Genomic DNA, 25,008 nt, shown 5'->3' with positions numbered 1-25,008 from the left:
GGGGCACAGCTAAGAGGTGTCTTTCGTGATATTACATGTGTATTCGTACTATCTGTCAGATTAAAACAGGAGCCACCTGTATGTGCTGGAAGTTGGGAAATGCTGCCTGCCAAAATTGCTGCTTTTTAGGGAGTGGAGGAAGTGCAATTTATAGGTAAAAAGGATAGGTATATCTTTGGAGTTGGAGGAAGTTCAATTTACAGGTGAAAAGGACCTTTAGGAATTTTTTTTGGAATGAGTTTCCTGGAAGGGAAAAAGGCTGGTCTTGAAGCTGCAGTTTTTTGTTTGTTTTTTTTTTTTCCCCTCTCCAAAAAGCAGAGCTTATAATTCATGATTTTTTGGCATTTCACCTATTTGTTATTCTCAGTTATTCGTATTTGCCATATGATATTGCTGTGCCCATGTACATTTGCTTATCACTTCTCCTGTTAATCTGCCTGGTGTGAGCTTATGTCAAAGACTAAATTCTCAAACTCCTAGAAGGCAGAAGGAAATTTTTCCCTCTTCTTTAGAATATATATGCACATACAGAGAAGGAACACAGTTATTTTTAGACTCTAACACTATATTATGCACTAGCTCATCAATTCAATCTTAATTCTCACCTCATCTTTATACCAACACCTAAAGGAAGCAGGTGACATGTCCTTTAAGAGGTTTGTATCCTTACAGCTGCAGTCATACATTATGCTGGAGGATACAGTGTGTTCATTGCAAGATGAAGAATTCATTGTGAAATTCACCCATGATTCAAGGAGCAATTCTGTGTAACATCTAGGTCAAAACTTTTATCAGCCTAATAGAAAGAGCAAAATATTATTCATCTTAACTTACTCAAACATGAATGACAAAAAAAATTTCTGGTCACCTCTAATGTATAATTTGTCATTGCTGATTTACATTCAAAATTCCTGGAACTACAATATTCAAATAAGTGTTAGTTTTTTTCTCCTCTTCTTTTGAATTTCCTTTCTTTCTTTCTTTCTTTTTTTTTCTTTCTTCAATATCTCTAAAGATCTGCTACCAGAAGACTGTGCTGGCACTTACACAAAACTTGAGAAGGGAGCACTTGATAAAAATCTCTTTCTTTGACCAATCTTGAGCCAGTGCTAACAAAAAAAAAAAAGCACTTTAGGCAGGAATGCTCTCACATTGGTACTTCACCTCCTCTGCTGAGATGCACACAGTGTGATCCTTTATCATGGGGGTGATTCTCCCTCAGAGGCTTTGTGAGAAGATCAAAAAGAAAGACCCCAGGAGACAGCTCAGGTTAAGACGGACATTTGTAAGCCAATGTAGCAGATGTGTAACAGTTATGGAAGTGTGCCACTTTTCAAGTCCCTTTATATTGCCTCTCAAATTTCAACAGAGGTTTAGAGTTAAAATCCACAAAAGATGCCTTATGTTTTTTGACATCAATGCTGGTTATAAAGTCTGGCTATAATGAAATAACTTTAAAGATATGCATTAAAAATGACTCATATAAATAAATAAGTGCATGTAGTGTTTATGTTTGTCAGCAGTATACATTATGCAGTATTATACACAAATACATAAGAGATGGATGACTTTCAGAAGTCAAGTCCAGGTTACCATACTTTCAGTATTGGAGACATCTAAAGCCTAAGTCAGGAAAAGCCAGGGGGAGACAAAATGGTAGACCAGTGAGTGCCAGCAACTCGACTTCTCCAGGACAAAGTGTCTAGAGTCCAGAAAACAATAGCTTGAAGAGGAACCGAAGTGAGAGGAGGATACACAAGAACCACAAGAAAACTGACAGAGGGAAGAAAATAGGATCAAGGGATACAGAAGACATGGCCATGCCATAGTGAAGAAACCACAGTGCTGCTGACAGCAGCGGGCTAGTTGCCAGCCAATAGGCAAAGGGAAACAATTTCTCTGCTCATGGGGAACTGTAACAGGACCAGGGGAGTCTTAAGCAGTTGAAGATGGCAGGAGGAAGGAGAGCCACTGCTTCCTGAGAGCCCTCTAGGCTCCACAGTTGGTGAGTGACTGCTGTACAAGTGCTCAAGGATAGGGAGGCACGGAGCAGGAGCTGGAGGGAAAACCACTGCAGGGAAGGGCTGTGTGTTTGAACCTGCGCCCCAGGGCAGCACCTTGTTTGCTTCGCCCTGCCAAGTTCCCAGTGTGGATGAGGAAGGACAGCCACAGGAAGCTCAGCAGTTGGACAGCAGACTCTGGGAAGTCCCACTGAACGCAGGCCCTGGTGATCACAGACTCAGTTCCTGTGGCCAGACGCTAGTTTCACCTTCAGTTACACAGGATTGGAAGCTCACATGGGCACCGTGTTCTCAAGGCTAAAGGGAGACTCAAAAGGGGTCTGATGCTCTGTTATTTCTTATCTATCCCTGACAGATACCACTGTAACGGACTAGCCTGTTACTGCTGTAGGTGAACTGACTGCACAGGAATAATCCTGACTCTGGACAATTCAGCATCAGAATCCACCCAGGGAGACGGACAGCAAGAGTTCCTAACTGAAGAATTGAGACTGGATCAGACTCTGCAAGAATACCTGCAACCTGGCAGAAAGAGGTCCTGAGCCTTGAATTAAGTTCACTGTTGCTGTGGAGAGACCAGAGGAGCTATCGGGGTGTGAGCACTTACACCCTCTGGCAAAGGAGCTATTTGGAAATTACATATGCAGTGTCTCACTGGAATATGTAATCTGTGTTCCCATCAAACATCTTACTGGTTTGATTTTTTTTTTATTTAGTAAAGGGGTTATGTTACATTCTTTTATGACTTCATGTGTTGATTAGTTTGTTACACTTGTATATTTGTTCTTTCACTGGTGCTGATTTAATCAGGGTCTGGGTTCTATCCCTTGTCTCAGCTCTTTATCTGGTTTCTTCACCTCAATCCGCTGAGACAAGATTATTAACATATTTCTTTATTCTTTTTCTAACCACGTAAACGCCTCCTCCCAAGTTGTTCAATTCACCATATTTGGTCCCCTCAGATATCTTTACTAGTACAATTCCTCCATCCTCCCCTCCTATGCCTTTGGCTCTTCCATGTCTTACTTAGCTTACCGCCCTCCCTACAACCAAGTGCTTTCTGATAACCACACAGCTTTCCCCAAACACAAAATGAACACCCTTCGCCCCTATCTCACTCTTGCCCCACAAATCTGAAAAGTCTCAATACTAAATCTTCAACTCAACTAAAAGTAGCCCCATAAAATCAGACCAGGCATCGATCTTTTCTTCTCATCTACTGCCAGTCTCCCTTTCAAGCTTCCCCCTTGGTGCTGACCGCTACTCATCCAAACACTCCCCACCCTCTCTCACCTACCTCACTGCAGAGCAATGACAAATAATAAAGAGTCACGGTGTGCAGACAACAGAAAGGAAAAGAGTAACTGTAAGGACTATCACACATGAAGCGTTTTTAAGATCGAATCTGTGGATGCTGTAAGGAAATGAGGTAATTCTTGTGGCAAGACACAGGGACAGAGTCAAAATCATTTCAAGTAAATAACAAAAAATAAATAATAGAACTAACTGAACATAAAGCTGAAAGTTATTCACAGGGAGGTAATAGCCTACTAAAAAGGTCCATATATATAATTTAAATATATATAAAACAAATAAACACAGATACAAGTAGGAAAATGACGAAAAAAGGAAATTAAAGATCTCCAAACTCCCTCAACTCCCCTAAGGCAGAGCAAAGGGTCACAAAGGGAGAAGAAAACTAATATCAGGTAGCAGAAATCTATGACAAGTTATTAAAAGGGATGAAGAAAATAGAAGAGTTCAAAGAAGAACCAAGAGATTACAGCAAATTATGCTCAAGATGCCCTTGGTAAATTTGGGGAGAGGTAAAAAAAACTAGGCAAGCTTACCAAAGTAGTTCAAAATTTGAATGACAGATTCAACAAGAAAATGGAATCCTTGAAAAGATGTCAGACAGAAATAACTAAAATAAAAAAAATCATAGAATTTATACATTGCAGAAAACAGCACAGACAGATTCACTAACATTCTCACAAAAAATCATGCAAGAAAACTTCCCAACTATAATGAGTTTAAAATACAGGTAAGTGATGCTTATAGAACACCAAACAATTCTGATGAAAGGAGAATTTCACCAAGGCATATGCTCATTAAACTCAGATAGTCAGAAAAGCAAAACAAAAATGCTTATAAAGGTAAACCAATTGGAACCACAACAGATTCAGTGTAAACCCTGAAAGCCAGACGAGGTTGGAGTGAAGTATTATAGGCCCTAGGAGCAAATAACTTCCAAACAAGATTAACTTACCCAGCAAAGCTATCCTTCAAGATAGATATAAAATAAGGTATTTTCATGAAAAACACCAGCTCAGAAGATAAACGAGTGCTAAATCAGCTCTAGAGAAAATATTCAATAATATTCTTGACAGAACACAGCTAAAAGCACAGAGGAAACTAGTGAGGACAACTGATAAACAGGAACAAAAGACACCAGGAAAAGAAAAACAAACTATACCAAAAGATAAAGAAGGCAATGATAGTAAATAACCAACACATGTCAGTAATATCTCTCCGTGTTAATGATCTCAATACTCCAATTAAAAGTCACATAGCGAAAAAAAAAGTCACAGTGGCAGAATGGATCAAAAAACAGAATCCAACAATCTTGCACTCAAGAAACTATTCCAAAAATATATTCATAAACTAATAATTAAAGGATGGAAAACATTTCATGCACCAGGATCCTAAAACCAAGGGTAGCAATTCTAATATCAGAAATGGTAAACTGCAAGTTCTTCTGATTAAAAGAGATAAAGAAGGTCAGTTCATATTAGTTAAAGGGACAATCCAACAAGAAGAGAAAACACTGATAGATATATATGCACTGGAGCACCTATCTTCATAAACCCAAATCCGCTGAAATAGAATATCATATAAATATTAACATAACCATAGTAGGGGATTTTAACATCCCACTATTGCAAAGAGACAGATGAACTACACCAAAAACCAATGAAGAAATATCACAGTTGAACCATACTGTTGAACATATAGACTTACTGGATATACAGAGTACTCCACCCCTCTACAACAAAGCATACATTGTTTTCAGCAGCATATGGTACTTCTCCCAAAATAAATCACATACTAGTCCATCAAGCCTGCTTAAGTAAATATAAAAGAATTGAAATCATCCCATGCATACTATCAGACCACTGTGCAATGAAAACAGAATTTCAGTGACATAAGAAATTTCTGAAAAGGCAAAAGCTCGAAAATGAAGAATGTACTCCTTTTTCTATTGGTACATTTTAGATATACACAATGATAGCATTCATCACAGGGAATCTGGACATGCACATGGCATATCTCACTTCCTCTTTTCCCCATCCCCCCTCCCTTTAACCCCTCTTCCCCTCCTTGTTTACAGAAGCATTGTTTCTATTTTTCCCTTGTCCTTTCTTTCCTCTCCCTCTCCCCTCTCCCTTGTTTCCCTTCTCATTTGAACATTTTCTTCCCATTTCCCAATGTGCTTTATGCATTTTAGATCTTATTTACACTTTCAGTCTCTTGCAGTATGGAGACCATACTCTTAAGTGAAATGAACTGGACACATATGTTTAAATACTGCATTGTTTCTCAAGAACATACTTCTCAATAATGTGCCACAGAAGAAATCAAAGAAAACTTTAAAAACACTTTCTGGAAAATAATGATAATGACTGTACAAATCAATGAAACCTCTAGAATACTATGAAAGCAGTCCTAAGAGGAAAATTGATCACAATCAACGTTCACATTAGGAAAACACAGCAAGTTCAAGTAATCTTAGCAGAAATCTTAAAAAACTAGCTAAACAATGAATTTCAGCACAAGCTGAAATTAATGGAGGAGAACTATAAAAATGAGAGCAGAAATCAATGAAATTGAGACAAAAAACTTAAAAAAATTAATGAATTGAGAGAATAAATAAAATAGATAAGCCCGACTGACAAATAGAACAGAATCATATCAATGCAATTAGAAGTGAAAAACATGAAATCACAACAGACACTGTGGAAATACGGATGATAGTAACTATTTTTGAAAAGTTATATTCCTACAAAATAGTGAATTTTGAAGAAACAGACATATTCCTAGTCACATACAAACTACCAAAACTAACTCGAGTAGATATAAGTATGCTTAACAAGCCAATAACAAGCAATGAAATTGATTCAGTAATAAAGAATCTATCAACTAAAAAAAGCCCAGCACCCGCTGGATCCACTGCTGAATTCTACAAAACCATTAAGGATGTTATACCACCAATACTCAAGCTCTTCAAAGAAATGGAAATGGACGAGGTGCTCTTAAATTCATTTATGGAAGACAGTATTACCCTGATGCCCAAGCCAGACAAAGACCCAACTAAAACAGAGAGCTACAGGTCAATCTCTTTAATGAGCGCAGATACAAAAATCCTCAACAAGGCATTAGCAAACAGAAGGCAGCACACTGTCAAAAAGCTGATACATTATGATCAAGTAGGTTTCATCCCAGAGATGCAAGGCTGGTTCAACATGTGCAAGTCAATAAATGTAATGCATCACTTAGAAAGGGAGCAGGGTCAGAATGAGGGTAAGGGAATGGATCTCTTTCTATAGGGATGTGGTCCAGGGGAACAAGGGCAAAGGGCGAGGAAGAGGGAAAGCAGAAATGAGAGGAAGAAAGATGTGCATGTACAGGAACGTCAGAACCTCAGTTAACGCGAACGCTGTGCGCCATAACGTGAGCGAAGACAAATGATGCCAAGTTTGAAAATGGGGACAGGAGAACCCGAGGCGGGGGCGTGAACAGGACAAGCGATAAAATGTGCCTGTAACCACTCCCCAAGATGATTGTAAACTGCATGAGCGGCAAACATGTATTAATAAAACCTATACAAAACAAAATTAAACTCTCCTACTTCCTCATGAAAACATAACCAAAGCCTTCCTTATGAAAACATAAACAAAAGGTAATTTGCAATTGTCTTCCACTGAAAACTATTTGTTAAATGACACTGAGGTTGGTTTCTCCTTGAAATCTACACTCTGCCACCTTTATCACTATTTCATTGTCGCCATCATGTGGCTTCTACCTAAATACAAAAGAAAAAAATGTCTGTACCTGGCTTTGTCTGTCACTGAGCCTAATGTCAATAGCTGGCTCAGTAGGAAAATGTAGGAAAGGAAAATATCCAGATATATGACCCAAGGGTGGACTGATTTTTCCATGGGGCTTTGTTTCCCAGTGTATTTTTTTCAGTCATTGGACATCATTTTCCTGAGAAGTCTCTTTATCACTCTAAATCTCTGAACAAAGTCTGTGAATTCTAATAAACAGTGAGAGCCGATTATCAAACAATATCAAATAATAGTTCTTCTGATTCCTGGACTTTTTCAACAATAGATTCAGAAGTGTTTTGCCTCAGATGTTTGAGTTTGATGAGGGAAATATCCTGGATTGCAATTTGACATTTAAAAGGAAAAAAAAAAGAGAGAGAAAGAGACAGGTAAAAGAATACAAGATGACTGAGTCATGAGAGTGAAAAGTACAAATTTAAATTGTATCTCAGTAGGGTTACCTGATGACTGTATTTGCAATTCATGGAAACTTGATAAAGAGAATTATGCAATAAAACCAGGGAGAAATGTTCTCAAACCTTACCAATTAGATGACTAAGGCAATCCGTGTACTCAATAGTCCAATTAACTCCTGATTGATAGTTGTTGAAGGACCATTAGAAATGTCAAGTGTTCTTTTACTTGTGCAACTAGAATCTTACCAAAAAAAATACTTCTTTAGGGGTTACACTTGATGACCTTTATTAAAACTTACAGCTAGGGATTTAGCTCAGTGGTTCCACCACCTGCCTTACAAGCGCAAGGACCTGAGTTCGATCCCCAGTACCAAAATAAAACAAAACAAAACAACTTACAACTCTGAAATTTGATGACCAATATTACAAAATTCCCTGGATTAATGAGAACTATTGTTTTTTCAGAGAGTCATACATACAAAAATATAAAAATCTAAAGCTTTACTATATTTCAACAGCAAAAACAGAGCTGATTGTTCCATGTTTTAAAACTGCTTACTTTTTAACTTTTTATTGTCAATATAAAGATTGCTATGTAAAGAATAAAATTAAAGGATCAATCAAATATATACTCCCAAGGGGATTGCCATATAGGCAAAGGAAATACAGACTTGAAAAACTATATTTCAACAGAAATATTATAAATTAGCTGTACAGGAATATATTTATGGAATTTCACAGACAGGAGGAAGAATAGAAAAGTGGTTGACCATAAAGACAGAGATTTAAAAGAGTATAAAAAGAAATGACAGAAAATCTGGATGTAGCTCTTTTTGGGGTTGAATACTACAGGTGAGCGGTGGACGAGAAATATGGATAGATGGGCTTCAATCACACCATGGATGTCTGTGAGGGGGGCACAAAAGTATACCAAAAGTTTGTGCATGGGTAAACAATGTGATCTACGCATTGCACAGTATAAGTCAATGGCAAAATGAGCAATATGGTTGTCAAGACACAAGAGTAAAAGCAGTTGGAAACTAGGGGAACTGGACAGGCAGGTCAGAGACCCAGAAGGCCAGGATATAGGCAGCAATTTGTAGAAGTGTGAAAGTCTTATTTCCAGCAATTGGAAGGAAGTGGGTTTTATCAGTATGGAGATACCTCAAAAAACTGGAACTAGGTTCCATTTGACCCAGCAATTCCCCAGCTGGGTATTTTCCCAAAAGAACTAAAAGGATCATATGACAGTGATACATGAGCACCCATGTTTGTAGCAGCACAGTTTGTAATAGCTAAAACTTAGAAACAGCCCAATTGCTCATCAACTGGAGACTGGATTAAGAAGATTTTTTTTAAATGGAGTACTACTCAGCCATAAAAAATGAGAAACTAAGAGACATTTATAGCTAAATGGACACCCATTGAGCCCATACTCTTAAGTGAAATAAACAGGACAGGTGTAAATACTGAATAGTTTCTCTGGGGTGAAAAACTGAAAGTATAAATAAGGATCAAAATGTATACTAGATAATGTGGAATAGAAAGAAAAGGTCCAAAGGGGAGGGGAAGGGAGAGGGGAAGGGGTACGGAAGGGTTATAAATATGAGAAAAGGAAAAAAATGGAAACAAAGTCTTTGTAAATAGGGAGGGGTGGAGGGGTCTAAAGGAGGGCAGGGGAATGAGGAAAAAAATAAGAACCAAGATACGTCATGTAAAGGTACAAATTCCCAATGATGTTATCATATCGTATACCTGAAATGTACCAATAAACTTAATAAATAAAAAAATGCATATGTGAGGACTGACAGAGAAGAGGCAAACAACTAGCCGCTTTCAAGTTTATAGATAAACAGCAGCGCCAAAAACTTGGAAAAAGAATACAGAAAGAAAGCTGGGGGCAATGGTGAAGGGGAGGACTATTTTCATAACCCATTAAACATTGGTGTTGGCAGCCTATCTAAGGAAGTGAACAACAGGCCACAAAAAGACAGGCCCGGACTTAGGAGGACAGGCCCAGAGAGCGCTGAGACATCTCTAAGCACAGAGGAGAGCTGAAGCTACAGGGGCTGTTATATTATTGCTCACAGTACTATATCTGCTTGCCCACCGTGTAGGGAAATTCTTCCACTGTGGTAAGGCTTGGCCATGCAAGCTTGTGATGAAAAGTGAGGGGATGTTATGCATCACTCTCACTAAAAATTAGCTCTAAGATCCCACTGATTTAAGACCATCTTTTCCTTCTGCTATGTGATCAGCAATGTACATCTAGTGGCTACTTCCATAGCTTAACCAGGGTGTTAAACTCATGCAAATAAAACGTATAGCTGATACAGTGCGAGTAAAGCGTACTCAGTTGTTACAGGAGTTACACGGCTTTGGAAGTTATTTCCGTAGTATAACCTGGCCTACTCTGACTGATCAACAAGGGAATGAAGGTGATTCCTCAAAAAATCAAAAGTAAAGAAAGATCATAAGGCACTGACACATAGAATTTAATTGGACAATTCTGAATTTGTCACTTCATAAAAGAAAAAGCAAACAGTATACTTATACTTGCTAAGCTACTTTCTGTATAATTTCTTGATTTTTGCCATTGCATTTTTTAGTACGAGGAACTCGCATTTAAAAAAACGTGCTTGATAGACAATTATACTGGCTAGTTTTGGAAATGCTAGCTCTATGAAATATTCTGCAATAAATAGTAACTATTATACATGTAAATGCTTCGTATATTTTTAAATAGTATTTTTGCCTGTAAATTTTTATTTGTGTAAATTCATCAACTTAAGCCTTCTCGTCAGATTACAGGAACTAAAATTATACTTTAGTGTTAAGTATACATCAATGACCGCCTTGCTTAGAAATGGATAAACTAGACTTTCCTTGAGTGACCAGTTGGTAGTGGATCACCAAATACTAATTTCCGCTCACCACTGTAGCACACAGACTGACAAAATGGGCAAGAGAGAAAAGTAAGATCCTAGGTTAAAGAACACAGGTGATCTAGATATATTCGGTACCTAAAACAGCAATGGTCTCTACTGTTTATATTAACGATAGTACATGATCTAAGAATTTAAGAGAAAATATTTTTCAAAAAAATTTTTTATCAAGAAAGTGTGAATTAGAACTTGTTGTTTTAAGTATCTTAGTCTCAAATCATCTTTCTTGTTCAAGTCCACTCAGTTCTTGACGTTTTCACTACTGCTCTCCCTCTGCTCTCTGAGGGTTCTCATGTATCAAAGCATTGCATGGTTAGCATTTTCAAAGCAATTCATTTGTTCTTCTTCATATGACTTGAATAGTTTTTCTCATATAATTGGATTATTTTATTGAGATGTTTTAATAGAGCCAGTATATATAATTTAATGTGTATCTTTTATAAATGGATAAGTTCATAAATCAGAATATTCCTGTGCCTTAAGTGGAAGTTATGTTTTATTACTAATAAATGTATGATATTTTATTAGAGTTTTACCTCCATCTCCTTCTCCCAAGTATTTAATTGTTCTAGAAAACTAGAGACTTATTTTGTCTTCAGTATTATGCTCCTGATCAGTATGGGTAAGCAATGAGTAATAAAAAGGACAAGTTCTTGTTTTAAGAAAACACATATTTGTCAGCTCAGATGGCTCTCTTATAAAATACAAGGGGAAAAGGAGTATGAAATGGATGTAGCTTTCCTGGGTTCCATATAAAGTTTTGTGTAAATCCAAGTTTAAAGATAGAATTTGGCTTAAAACATCTGGTGAATGTGCAAAGCGCTAGTTTCTCATCCTCTATGACTTTTTTCTGGGTATCGGTCCCCATGAATTAGGAAAGCACGCATCACTTCCTTCCTTATGCTGTCCCTTCTGCTCTCCTGGATTTTCTCTAGCTCTGAAGGTATTTCACTATTTCAACATCCTTTCCACTGTTGGATAAGTTCTGGCATATTCCTTTCTTGTAATTCTATTCCACAGTCCAACCCCAAATTCATTCCCATTCAACATCTCAAAGCATAGAACCTTGATGACTACTACTCTTCACATTCCAGTCTTTAGGGTGTGGGGTGCAAATTTGCGTTTATAACTCATTTCCCTCACAGAGACAGCACCCATCTGGTAATTGCCTGACCCACGCTTGCAGCTCTACCCAACATGTACATATATACTTTTTAATGATTGGCATCTTTAACACAAGAGGGATTTCTGTATTTAAAGAAAACATCAAAATAACCTAAATAGCCACTATGAATTTAAAAAATGTCTAGAAGTAGAAATAGGGCAAACAAAAATGATCCTCTCGCCCTTTTAGTCAAACTCATCTTTTTGCTTCACCTTCCCATTATTTTCTTGTCATTGAAAAGCTACTTGCATTTCTTTATGGCAGAAGTAGCTGGAGGGAGCACTGTGGGGTCCTTATCTGTGTCCTAGGATCTGGGGGCAGAGATTACACTCCCCTCCTACATTACCACACATTCCCTTCCAGTTCTGAAAATAAAGCAGAGAGTCTTCAATTTAGAAAAGACAAATGCTTTTCATGTAACTTTTTATATCTAAATGAATACAATGGATTAATTCAGCTCTTGCTTTAGATACCAAAGTAGTAAGTATGATAAGCATCCCTGCTCTTTGGAATGTGGTGGCACAAATTCGGAAATATCAAAGAAGCAGTGTGAAAGGATATTCAGTCATTTGGCAGACATTTTTCTCCGGATCTACAGTGCATCGGTCCAGGTGTCAGGGCACAAAGATGACAAATGTATTCAGCTTTAGGTAGTCTACTGGGTTTTCAGAGAGGGTCTGATGCATTTATCAGTGATATCAGGGTGAAGAACATACAATGTGCTGTAGAATCATAACATTATCCCTTCTAGATCCACACAGGAACAAGTATCACCTCAGATTCTTGGAGGAGTTTGTACATTCCCAGGGTGTGCGATCGTGTGTAATGTAGCCATTTTAATCTGCTCTACTTGTTCACTGTTCAGTATTCTCTATTTTCATCAGTCATGACTCTATGATTACTTTCTCATTAAGACATCACCGTCAGTGAGGATGGAATCTTTCCTTTACCTCACCATCACCATCTGTATAAACTGGAAATCAATCAAACTGTACTAACTCTTTTGATCTAGAAAGTGATTTATGAAAGATATATCCAGGAATTGTACAAAACTTCCACTAAAGTAAACTTTGAGGACCAATGGTTTTACACTTTAAAATTACAACATAGGAAAACACCAACTGGCTAATAATAAGCTGGTCATTTGCAGAAGCTATCCCATGAGGCCAATCAGAGGCCATTATTTCAGGATGAAGATCGTTACAAAGATTAATTAGAATCAGTAACACTTACCTGTATATGCAGAGGGAAAGTTACCCAGCCATAATGAACCCAGAATGACACAATTATTAGGTAAAACAACATGCTGTTTGGAATTTATGAGAATAAAGTCTGTCAGCAATAATGTTAAGATATTGTGCACAAGATGCTAAGGATACACACTTCTCAAAAAGGGTTATAGGAGGGCTGGGGATTCATCTCAGTGGCACCGCACCTGCCTTGCAAGTACAAGGACCTGAGTTCAATCCCCAGTATACCCCTCCCCACAAAAAAGGTTTAGAGCATGGCTTCCAATGCCTTCATTACTTTTGTATTCCCCTGAAGAGCCACAGGACTCTCTCAAAATGCAAACTCTAGAATATAACAGGATTATTGTAAGGGTAGTTGAAAAATGAGAGGAAACAATTACTGTTATACAGAAAGATGGTTCAGGCGTGAATCAATGTGGCAGACACATAATTAAAGAGACGTGGGGTTAGACAAGAGAGGAAACTCCCAAACAACCATGAGGAAAACAACAACAAAGATCATTGCTTAACCTGTTTTGTCAGAGCTGGTATTGATGGTATTGGTAGTGATGGAGGTGAAGGCAGTCTTTGCGCTGTCCTTGGCAGTTACAGATTTCTGCTTATTTTTCATGGCTTCCAGTGCTTTGAGCTTCTTGGCATGTTTCGTGCCTTTGTAGTGGGCCGCAGCCTGGCTCTACAAAGGAGAACAAAATGAACCATGCAATCAGGCTCATTTCTAAACTGGCATTCTCTGTATTGCTGCAAATACAGACTCCCTTTCAATAACAGGTACCGTTAAAGCTAATTCTGGCTGAGGCCAAACAGTAAGTTTCTATTTAGAATGATGCTGGAAAGCAATGGAAATCAAGTTCTAAAACATTAGGACAAAAGGAAGAAATATTCTACTGTGTCTCTTAAGCGAAATATGGCTGAATAGAACACATCAACTTTTTTTTTTTTTTTTTTTTTTTTTTGGTGGAGTGGGGGAAAAATTCTAAGAATTTACACTAACATTGCCTTTATTTTGCCACTGAAGATGCTGGGCTCCCAAACATCAACAAGAGCCCTAGAAAAGAGTAGCTCTCGTCTTTTTGGCTGAGGAAAATGTTTCCCTTTTCTAAAATGTGCCTTATTAAATGCACTGCCCAACAGGTGTCTATAACAAAGGTTCACACATAATAGGAGAAGTGGGCACCCTGGAGACTGAGATTGAAGCTTGAGGCTCAAAAGCAAATGCAACGCCTGAGTCCGGATGGAGTCACGTGGAAGCCAGGCAGGCTCTGATTCCTTTTTTTTCTCCTCGCTTTCTACCAAGGATACCCTGAGAAATTCAAAAGAGTGTCATTCCTTCAACAAATAGTTCTTTCTTGTCATAGCCATACTTTACTTAATGGGGCAAATGTAATTCCTTTTCCTGTGTCTTGTGAGTTTTTTTTTTTAAACAATGATATACATTTCCCAAATTATATTTTCTTAACACTACTTTGAGGGCATGTACTAGAGAGACACATTAGTTGATAAATAAAATCATCTTTAAAGAAATATGTAGTAATCAATATTTATTCAGTAAAAAAAAAAAAGCTTTTGCAGCATTGAGTGGGATGGTGGGAAGATGGCAGACAGGGAGATTTTTAGATTGGAAAGTTTTTCAGGTTAAAACCCTTAAAAATATCATCTCACAGAAAGAAAGGATTGTTTCTGTTCAGTTACCCATTACTTCCCATTTCTAAGTAAAACTAAATGTTTAATTTTGCCAAAAAAGAAAACAATAATCAGGCTGTTCTTTTTGTTATAGCAACTGCAGGAGTCAGGGTGGTATAATATCTTTTCATAAACAGTCTACACGCTCATTTGCATCATTCTGACAAGATAGCCTCAAATGGCTAGGTACCCTTATTGAAAGAACACTGGTCAAAGAAATTATATATTAAAAACAGTTTGAACAGCAAGCACACCCATGCATCAGCTACAAGTTTTCCAACAACACATAACACCAAAAGACATAGTGTGAGCCAGCGTAGGAAATTAAGACATGCTAGTTAATCAAGAAACCAGAGACCGGATTCGTTCCATCTATGGAGGAAAGCCACCTTGATGGACAGAGTTGAGTTGTATATCTTTTTCTTTTCCTGCCTCATTCTCCTTTTCAATAAATCAAATCATTTGGCCATACTTTTTGAGAACTATGTACTATATTCAACATAGTTGATTATTTTCTCTGGAGAACAGGCTACATGGTTTCCCCTAAAACTAAGTTCCTCATTTCTCCCTTTTGATACCCTCTCCTCTCTCAATGAAGGTGAATGTCTTTATAACATATCTTAAAAGACTGGGTTTTGATTAACCATGCTCTTCATTTATACCTCCCAAATAATATATACTTAAAAGGTTTCTAGTAAATGTACTTTCTCAGTGGCATTTCAAATTAGGTTAGACTTTGTATTAACGTATCAAAGGCCAAGTGAACATCACTATTTTTGAAATTAAGAAACTTATTTCAAAAGAGCTCCCACAACAAATAAACAAGCAAATTCCACAGAGAAACAAAGCCCCTCTCTGCACAGGTTATAGCTAGACCAATTTTTTCCAGCAAGTGGCTGAGAGTCATGGGTAGAAGGGGGTGAAATATTGACTGGACTCTCAATTGAGACACCAGACATCTTAAAATACAAAATTAAAAAAAATAAATGCATACTCATACTCACTTGTTCATTAAGTGATGGTCTCAAAGCACCCTTGTAATTATTTAAATTAAAAATTATCTGATTTAAAAAATGTAATGAAGGATCCCCCAAGTTTGAAGAAAAAAGATCAAATGATGCCAACATACAAAGTGCTATAAAGAAAATAGGACATGTAGGATTTAGGGGACATGGAATCTAGTGGGGTGATTATGACAGAGAAGGCCAATATAAATGCAACAGGGTAGAGTGAGGTAGGCATACAAATTTCAAACCTAAAGTAAACAGCCCTTCTAAGAGTTTCTTCATCTTTTCTTTTATATAGTAATTAGAGAATTTTTTGATTGTGGATTATCTCGCATAAATTTTTCTAATCCATGTACGCTGACCACGTAACTTATAGTCTATGTCGAGGGCGGTGTCTGGTATAAAGATGTGTTGTTCCTTGTGAGAGAGGAAGCCCAGCCAGATCTCCTCACCTTTTCAGTACACTCAACTGGGCTAGACAGATTATTCAGCCACATCTAATCTCCCTGCGCTGAAGACAACGCAGAAGCCTAAGCAGGAGTCCAGCTAAGAGATTTCTAAAGGCAGCAGTTCATGAGAAATGTTTTTTGCGACTTTTTCTGCTTTGCCTTTGGGCAGAGAGGTATAAGATGGTTACCCAGATGCCAGACACCATGTTCTCTCTGAGGCTACTTCTGAAATTTGTTAGTCTCTGAGGCAGAAATCTGGGAACCAACAAGTCACAAGCAAATGGCCACTTCTCATAGGAATGACTTTCAGGCTAAATAAGTAAGCATACTAATATCATATTGTATTTCAGATTCTGTACTTTAAAGCTAAAGATAGCACACATAGAAATGAGCAAAATGGCAAGAACTGTGTTTTAACAACTAAATTTTAAGTAATACATGGAATCTGAGGGCACTGCATATACAAATCACCAAACTGATCTTGAAATAGCACGATATCATGAAATAAACAAGTGTCATCCCAGAGGCAAATGCTGACATTAAAGATAGACAACCCATTCCTGTGAAACATAATAATGCCATTTTAGAAATTATTGCCATATCCTAGTTATGAGTAGTCAGTCAGACTGTTCAATCTTTGAATTTTGTCTTTCCTCTATCAAAACGGCTTGTTTAAATACTACTAAAATTCCAAAATAAATAAAATGAGTTTGGAAAGTGGCAAACATATGAAAAAGGGTTTTATCATTTTGAAACAAACATATACACATTGATTTTACTTAAGTTAGAGGCACTTTGGGCTGGAGATTTAGCTCAGTCGTTCCACTGCCTGCCTCGCAAGCACAAGGTCCCAAGTTTGATCCCCAGTACCAAAAAAACAAAACAAAAAAAAAGTAAGAGGCACTTTTATAAATTATTAATATCCCATGATGTCACTAAAAATTTAAAATTCAGGTATCCTACCGTAGAATCTTATATACTTTTTGCTTAACATTTTACATAACTCATACTTGATATGCTTTTGTAGAAGAAGGAAATTTTATGTAAGCATATATAACTTTTTGCCACAATCAATTCTCATGAACATGTGATTTTAAAAAAGAACAAGGGTGGTCCTTGTTGCTTTGTGATATCATATAATTTTATCCCATATTAAATTTTATTAAAATAAATGAACATCATTATACTCATGAGATTTTGTATCTTAAAATTCATAATGAGTACTGGTCTTCAAAGTATGGACCCCCAAAACAGCAGCATAAGAATCTTAGTGTTGGCTTGGGAGTTTGTTAAAATGCAAATATCTAATGACAATTCCAGATTTTCTGAATCATAATCCACGGGGATGTGACTCAGAAGTGAGTGTTTTGCAAGCTCTCCATGTGAGTCTAAAGCATGCTAAACTTTCAGAACCACTCATTTTACTTCTAAGAGCATTTTCTCCAAAAGTGGTCACATCTTGTATAGGTAACTGTTGAGCTTAGAAAGCAATACCCCAAAGCATGTTATGTTGACTTACTGAGTACTTTATATTACAGAAGGAGTCTTACAACCAATGTCTCTGATCTCCTATATCTTGTCTTTTATCCTGCTTTCCCTCCCACCAAAAGCACAAGGAGGGCCTTTTTCTCAATTTCCCTTACATGACTAAAGGCAGTTCCTACCACATAATGCAATTGTTAAAACTCCCTTCTTGGAATCCCACCAACCTATGATTAACTCTTATCAAAGGAAAGGAGACTAAGAGTAACCTCTAGTCATGAGGACCTCGCTTACCTTCACCTATTGTTGTGAAGGCTGTGACATGAGAAAGAACGTCAAAAGAATAGGCAGTCACTGTTTTTCATTTCTTCCTTTTATCCACCTATAACAATGTCCAATTCCTCCAAGAAACCCCAATATCCTATTCTTTCCCTGAGAAAGCTGTCTAAGCTTCAACTATCTGGCACTTTCTAGAGTCTCATATTTTGTGTAGCTGTCATGCATATGCATGTATTAAATTTGCATGCCTTTTCTCAGTTTGTGCACTGCCAATTTATTTCACAGACTCAAATCATTATCAAACATTAATAGAAAGAGAAGAGACCTTTCTCTTTTATGTAACTGAAGTCTAGTTTTTAAAGAATAATATATAATCATTTAAAAATTAAAAATTTACATGTCTGAATGTATACGATGCTTATTACCCAAGAAAAATGATCACAAGTTGCTTTCATTAAAATAAGTCCTAAAAAGAAGTAAAAAATACTCCAGATATATGTGTCACTGGGAAACTTCTATCTAAGAAGGTTGAAATGAAACAGCAAATAAGCCTTGAAAATACCCCTACCATTCTAAAACTACACATAGGTGATTGTCAAGTCCTTCTTATTTTTTTCTTTTTATTTTTGTCTTTTCTTTCTATGGTAATTACTATTACAGCATAAACTTTGACTTCATTACTTTCACCTACATGAATGCTTCATTGTGATCCGATTTCCAAGAGGTGGAGAAATCCTCAGCTCTGTGATGATGGTGATGATGGTAATGATGGTGCTGATAATAATAAGCAGAAACTAAGACTTGTGCCACAACTTCACTGTAACAAAGAGGTATCATATCTACTGTTACTTTCTTTCTTTTTTTTTTTAACCACAAAATGATTTTTTGTCAGCTTGTATAGGTTCTCTCTGTATGTACCTCCCTCTTTCAGTTAGGAAAGCAACTAGATAGTAGGTGAACAAAACTACACCAACAAGTCAAGAGTGCTTTCTCTGCTACTCCATTTTATAAAATACATGAAGAAAAAATTAAAGATAGAATATTAAATGGTTCTAAATTTTCCTTACCCTATAAATGCAAATTTTAGCATAGGAGAAAATATGATACAGATATTTTTATTCCTTAAGTGATCCATGTAGAATATTTAATAATTTCTTTTATCTTGTGATAGCATAGTTAAAATATAAGTAGTAGACTATGCTAAGAATAAAAATGAAAATTTACTTGTGTTGTGTCCCAAAGTAAAAAAATGCGATTCAATTAAAGGTACTCTGTTAGCTCAAGTGATTAATGCTTTACTTTAAATGTGTTTCTGTCTTCTGTGCTTTTCAACATATAAATGAATAGTAATAAAAGTGATATCTCAAAGCAATTTTCATATACTACTATTCCTTATGGAGAAAAAACTTTCTAAATAAATATAAAGAAAAGGCAGAGGCACACCACACTCCACAGATACATTAGATAACTCTAACTTTTATAAGCAAAGAAAACACTTCATCACTAAGTACTCATGGAACTGGGAACGAGAGTCTAGATGGACCCTCTCATCTCCACAAAGAGTATCATCTATGCACTTTGTGATCTGTGAACAGAAGTAGGTAATGTTGTTATTATCTTATGTGAGTAATAAAGAGGAAAGTTCTTACTTGAGTGACGGAGTTAATTTGAAAGTTTTTGTCTTGTTTCTGTTACGACTTGAAGTATGGCTTTGGTTTGTGGAGACCTAAACAGCTTTTCCTTGAACATCAGTGTCGCAGACCTGACTGGGGGACGTGGTACAACTGTGGACACCTGGCACCCAAGGCCCAGGCCAGGTAAAAGTCACACTGACGGGCTACTGCTCTGTCTTTTTTGTAAGTCAGAGACCTCCTGTGAGTCCTCAGTCTAGCAAGGTATTTTTAGGCTTTCATGAAACTGAGAAAAAGCAGAATAACCACTTTGTCTAACTATTCAGCCAGTGTACAAAATCCTTTCATAATGCCCACAGCTTAGCATTTCACTCAGGGTCTGATTGTCACATACCATCTGCAAATTCTGGGGAGGAATCACAAATGTTAAATCCAATTGTGTCTGAGGGTAAAGTTGTCATAGATGTAGGTATGAGTAGCAGAGAAAAATGTTTATGTCCTGGAATGACATGTCTGCTTCTGATAATTAATCCCTAGCTTTGTAGCTTTGTCCTCCAGCCAACACAGCCCTCCTCCCCATCAGTCACAAAGTCCATGATCTAACAAGAATATTACTTACATGTAGATATATAAGCAATAGCCTTCCCTTTTATTATCTTAAGGAAAATATCACCAAAATAAATTATTGTCAAGCCCTTGTATGACTAGTTCCTTCTACCTGGAGGACTTTTATCATCTGACCCTTCTTCCACTCTTGGGTACGTTTGCATTAGAGAGATTCATATCAATATTATAAAAGGGTTAAATATCTATTTCTGCTGACAGAGAGCAAATCCCACCCCAGAGAGGGGGAGACCTGATAATACTCATCATTGTGTCCCCAGGATCTAATATACATCTCTAAATAGTTGCCTATTAAATGCACATTGAATTAATTTCACATTCTGATTTTTAAATGGAAATATGCATATGGCGTCTCAATGGATTTTGTGTGTGAACAGGGTTCAACTTAATTCTCTGCTATCCTTTGGCATTTTGCCCTATCTGTTGAACACACTTCAGGGGATTTTTATGGCACTTAATGCAGGAAAAGCATCTGGCACAAACACAAACTGTTATTTTTTTCTCTGGGAGGAAGCTTATCATCAACCACAAATTGTGCTATTTATGGGAGCTCTCTTTGCATGAGATGTAGGAAAGGGATAATATGGAGACTGTTTCACTTTTTACATTTTTTAATGGATAGTGAACAGTTTTTTTAAACCAGGAAATGCAGTGAATAATTTCAATGATGATTTTATATTTTAAGAGTTATTTAAAACACTTAAGTCTTTTAAATATCCAGAAATTTTCAGTGGTTGAAAAATATTACTTTGGCGTTATCACTACTTGGAAACTCTCAAAATGAAACATTTTTTGCTCTAAAAATATAGAGAAACTAATTATGGAATCATAAACCCATTTGTTTCCCTCAAGTCTATATAATTCCATATACCCTATATTTATTGAGGAAAAGCTTTTAGGGAAATGACTAAATTACCTACTTCTTCAGAAATCAAGAAAAGGCTACCTTATGGTTTTATATAATTCCCAATCTGTTATTAATAAATTTGAAAATTGTTCAAATTATTTCTTTACCAATCTTATCCAAAAGATCAACTCAGAAATGTGCACTAATCCATGAGATCCACTGACTCTACAAAATGACAGTTTATATGTAAGCCAGATGCTTTGTCACTGTTAAACAGTTCTAACGGTTTTCTGAGGCACTGTAGGTACACTGAGAAAAATGGAGAACAAGACCATAAGTAACCTCAAAAAACCTGCCTTCTTTTAGGCAGAGAGTTCACCCATATACTATTTTTCTAGCTGTATATTTAGTCACAAAAGATTCACTGAGCAGTTACTGTGGGCCAGACATAATTATAGTATGTGGTCTGAAGATTATAGATGAAGTCTAGGCTGTAGCTAAATTAAGGAATTAATAAGCAACAGATGGTAAGTGAAGTTACTGAGAAGTGTCATTTGTAAGACAAAGATTTTTGTTGCTGTTGTTTAAACACTGACACACAATCCTCGGTCAGCTACAACATTTGCATGAGTGAATTAAGAGTCCAATGGACAGTATGTAGGATAACATACTTACAAACTATTAAGCTTGGATTTTTAAAATCCTTCATAAAATACTTTATCGCTTGGATTTTTAAAAAAATCTAAAGTATTAATGATCTTCACATTTCAACCATATAATGAATCTTTCCATCCTCATAGCAAAGTTATCTAGAAAGAACAGTGCCTCTTAGTGCTACATAGAATATTATACGTCATCATGTGGTCTCTAAAAGTTAAATTCAAAAGGATGAATTTAACTATCACTAGAGCAGCAGAATGAGGATTGACAAAGTCCAACTACAGAAGGTAATGATGAAGTGCTCTCAGAGCCTAGCAGTAATGCTGTTCTCTCTGAGTTAAAAATTGATGTGGGTGGAATTAGCCTTTTATGGGAACCTTATTAAAGGGCAGGTCAAAAGCAGGAAGACAGGATGGGAGTACTAATCAAGGCTGACTCAGTGTAGAAGAGAGTGATATCCTAATGAATATTATTAACATGTCTGAGGTAAGGCCATGTTAGTTGAATAGGTTTCATCCTGGCATCTAGAAAAAGGAGGTTTAAAGATTAACTGCATATAAAGTTCATTCTCTCCCAATAAACATAGGAGAAAACATATAAAACCATCTCATTTTATTTTTGAATATTCCACCTGTGTCAGTTTTTGCTATGAGCAAAGAAAAAGGTCTGCTCAATAAGTCATTTTAAAAATTTTATAGATGTAACTTTTAAAAGTCTTGTAGAGGAGAAAAGGTTGGATACCTTTCTTCACCCACTGTATGGGCCACCACCAATATTCTTATACTAAAAGATACCTTATGGAAGAAAGGCATACTAGATTTATTTAACAAAGATTTTACAGAATATAGGAGCCTTTAGAATATATACCCAATATCCAAGGGAAAATGTCCATTTTTATGCAAATAAAAGGATGGAAAATGGATAGTCATGTAACTTCATTGACAAAGAGTAGGACCTAAATAGTCTGAATAGCAAACTCAGTGAAGCCTGCCCGTTCATACTTTTTTCTTGTTTCAACCCGTCGGTGCAGCATCCTTTGTCCTGAATACGGGGCTCAACCGTTTCTGGAATGAGGACCTTATGATAAACTATTAGACAAGGTAGATCAGCTCTCACACTGAATGGCGAGGGAATGTGAGAGTATTATTGCTATATTTTATGGCTCCTGTTGGTAGAGACAGTTTCTAATTTCTATGATCCACCTCTAATTTCTATGACCTTCCTGGAGGAAGAAGAACTTGAGTTTCTATGGTTTACCTTGGGGAAAAAGAGAAGCAGGAGGAAAAAGGGGCAGGAAAAGACCAGAAAGATCTTACTTCTGAGCTCCCTTTCTTCAGTGTAAACACTCAGCATGCCATAGCACCCTATTCTGAGGTCCCATCTCTGGGGTCCAGGTAGTAATGATTTTAAAGTTTAAGCACCCTCAGTCTTCTTCATGTGAGGAACCAAGACAGACCAGTTCTTACCTTTGTGAGAACATTAAAACAAAGAATTTGATCTATATTTTTTTCAGTATTTTTAACGATAATTTTCAAGTTCTAAATTTATTAGTAGCATACTAAATGCTTTGGGGAAAGGGTATCAAAACAAGGACTGAATTTGATATGTTTTTCTAATACTATTTAGGATGATTATCAGTGAAAAATTAAAATTTTCTTCAAATAAGAATTATTGAAATTTTTTGACTTTGTAAATAGTAGGATATTTATAGAACACTTGGTTTTTATAATATATGAATCTCTTTGAATTTACCATGATCAAAATACATGAATAAGATAAACACATGTATTTTCATGACAAGTTGGGACATTCCGGTCTTCACTGCAGGAGTTCTCTAAGTGATACTTGTTAATGTCACTGCTTCCACCGCTGAAACCAGAAAATGATTTTTCCCCTTGGGTATATATTAACAATTTACTTTTCGCAGACAAATAAGCAAATATGATTAGTTTTTTGCAAACTGCTCTTTATTCTGTTACTGTTAAGTAATTTTTATATTATTATAGTGTAAACAGATGTTATTTTCCACTATATATGCAGTTGTAATGAGCTAATTTAATGTGTTAAAACAACAAAAGAACTTAAAAGGATGATTCAGTAATTTAGGCTGCATGGAAATGAGGAAAAATCAAGCATAATCAAGCATGAGGTTTGTAAAATGAATACAAAATTTAGTTTTTACTAAGGATTCATACAGCCCTCATTCTTTGAAGTCGATCATTTGTAGTTGTGTGCTCACTTTTGCAGGACTGGTCTTAAAAACAAACTTCTCAGCAGAAGAGCTTCACAGGGTCCTCTGCTCTGTGCTGTCCCATTTCCTAGCACCTGAAGTAATAGTGTCATTCCTCTGAGTCAAAGGCTATTTGCTGTAAGATCTGAAACCTTGTTCTTTTTTTATTTGGTACCGGGGATCGAACTCAGGACCTTGCATGTGTGAGGCAGCGGTACCACTGAGCTAAATCCTCGGCCCCTGTTTTAAGATCTGTTTATTAAAATATTTATATAGTCAACAAACATTTCTGCCCTGGGACATTCTAACATATTCATAAATTTCTGCAGAAGAAGTAATGAAAGGATATTTCAAAGAAGATGTAGCAATGGAGATAGAATAAAAACCTGAAGTATCTGGTATCATGAAAGCCAAGAGAGACAAGAGCTTCTGGAAAACAAAGCTTGCCAATCAATACTAACTTGCCATTATGTCAGATAAAAGGGGCACACAGAAGTGTTCATCAGATTTCACAACCTATGTATTATTAGCGCCTATAAAAAAGGACAAAGACAATTTAATGCTAATCCATTAATAGGAATGATGGATTTTAGAAAGATTTGGAATAAACAAAGGATTCCACTTGGTCTCTGCATGGTTGTGGATTTGCTGATTGGAGAGGCCTCCAGGAGCAAACTTTATCCACTCTGTACTCTTTCTGATTTTAACACTGTTACCTTACTTAGTTCTGCTAAAATGTTTTGCCATACTACAAGTGAATCAGTGTCTACAAATGCATTTGCATTTAATCTATCAGAGGAACAAAAATAAGTTTATATTTATAATAATATTAATGATTTGTCTGTAATACTTTTATAAGATCCACGGTACAGAAAATACTACAAGTTCAAAAAGTGAAAAAAAAAAAAAAGAAAATGACCTAAGAATTAATCATCTAGTGTTAGTGTAGTAATTCTTTCTTCAGAGATTCTTTTCCTTAAGGAAGTAAATAAAAGGTGTTCAATATCTATTTCTTGAATTCTAATTTTATAACATTTTAAAAATATAGATCACAAAAATTGAATTTAACAGATCTTATTAACAGATCTTCAAAGTTTCCCTATTTTTCCAAGTTTTTTTGGTTCAGACCCTCATGATGGCTGTCTTAGGGAAAGACATTCAATAAAACAAATATATATTATATATTATACAGATATATAATAAATATTTATTAA

The 25,008-nt window shown here is 36.4% G+C and overlaps 1 protein-coding gene and 1 long non-coding RNA gene across 9 annotated transcripts in view; one reads left to right on the top strand and one right to left on the bottom strand.

Annotated features, from left to right (window-relative positions):
• The window catches only part of LOC104861087, a 53,732-nt gene extending 51,048 nt beyond the window's left edge, over positions 1-2,684 (top strand). The window contains exon 6 of the long non-coding RNA XR_779901.3: positions 2,377-2,684. This is a non-coding gene — a long non-coding RNA (uncharacterized LOC104861087). The remainder of the gene's footprint in view (positions 1-2,376) is intronic.
• Znf385d (zinc finger protein 385D) overlaps positions 1-25,008 on the bottom strand; it is an 867,824-nt gene that overhangs the window by 63,731 nt on the left and 779,085 nt on the right. For all 8 annotated transcript variants that reach the window (XM_033756963.1, XM_010622432.3, XM_010622451.3 and 5 more), the window contains one exon: positions 13,416-13,578. In XM_033756963.1, coding sequence (XP_033612854.1) covers positions 13,416-13,578 — 163 coding nt within the window. The remainder of the gene's footprint in view (positions 1-13,415; positions 13,579-25,008) is intronic.

Source organism: Fukomys damarensis, unplaced genomic scaffold (assembly GCF_012274545.1).
Source record: "Fukomys damarensis isolate Sample0158 unplaced genomic scaffold, DMR_v1.0_HiC HiC_scaffold_28, whole genome shotgun sequence".
Lineage (NCBI taxonomy): Eukaryota > Metazoa > Chordata > Mammalia > Rodentia > Bathyergidae > Fukomys > Fukomys damarensis.
Note: the sequence above shows the minus strand (reverse complement) of the source record. Positions and strands in the feature narration are given on the sequence as shown.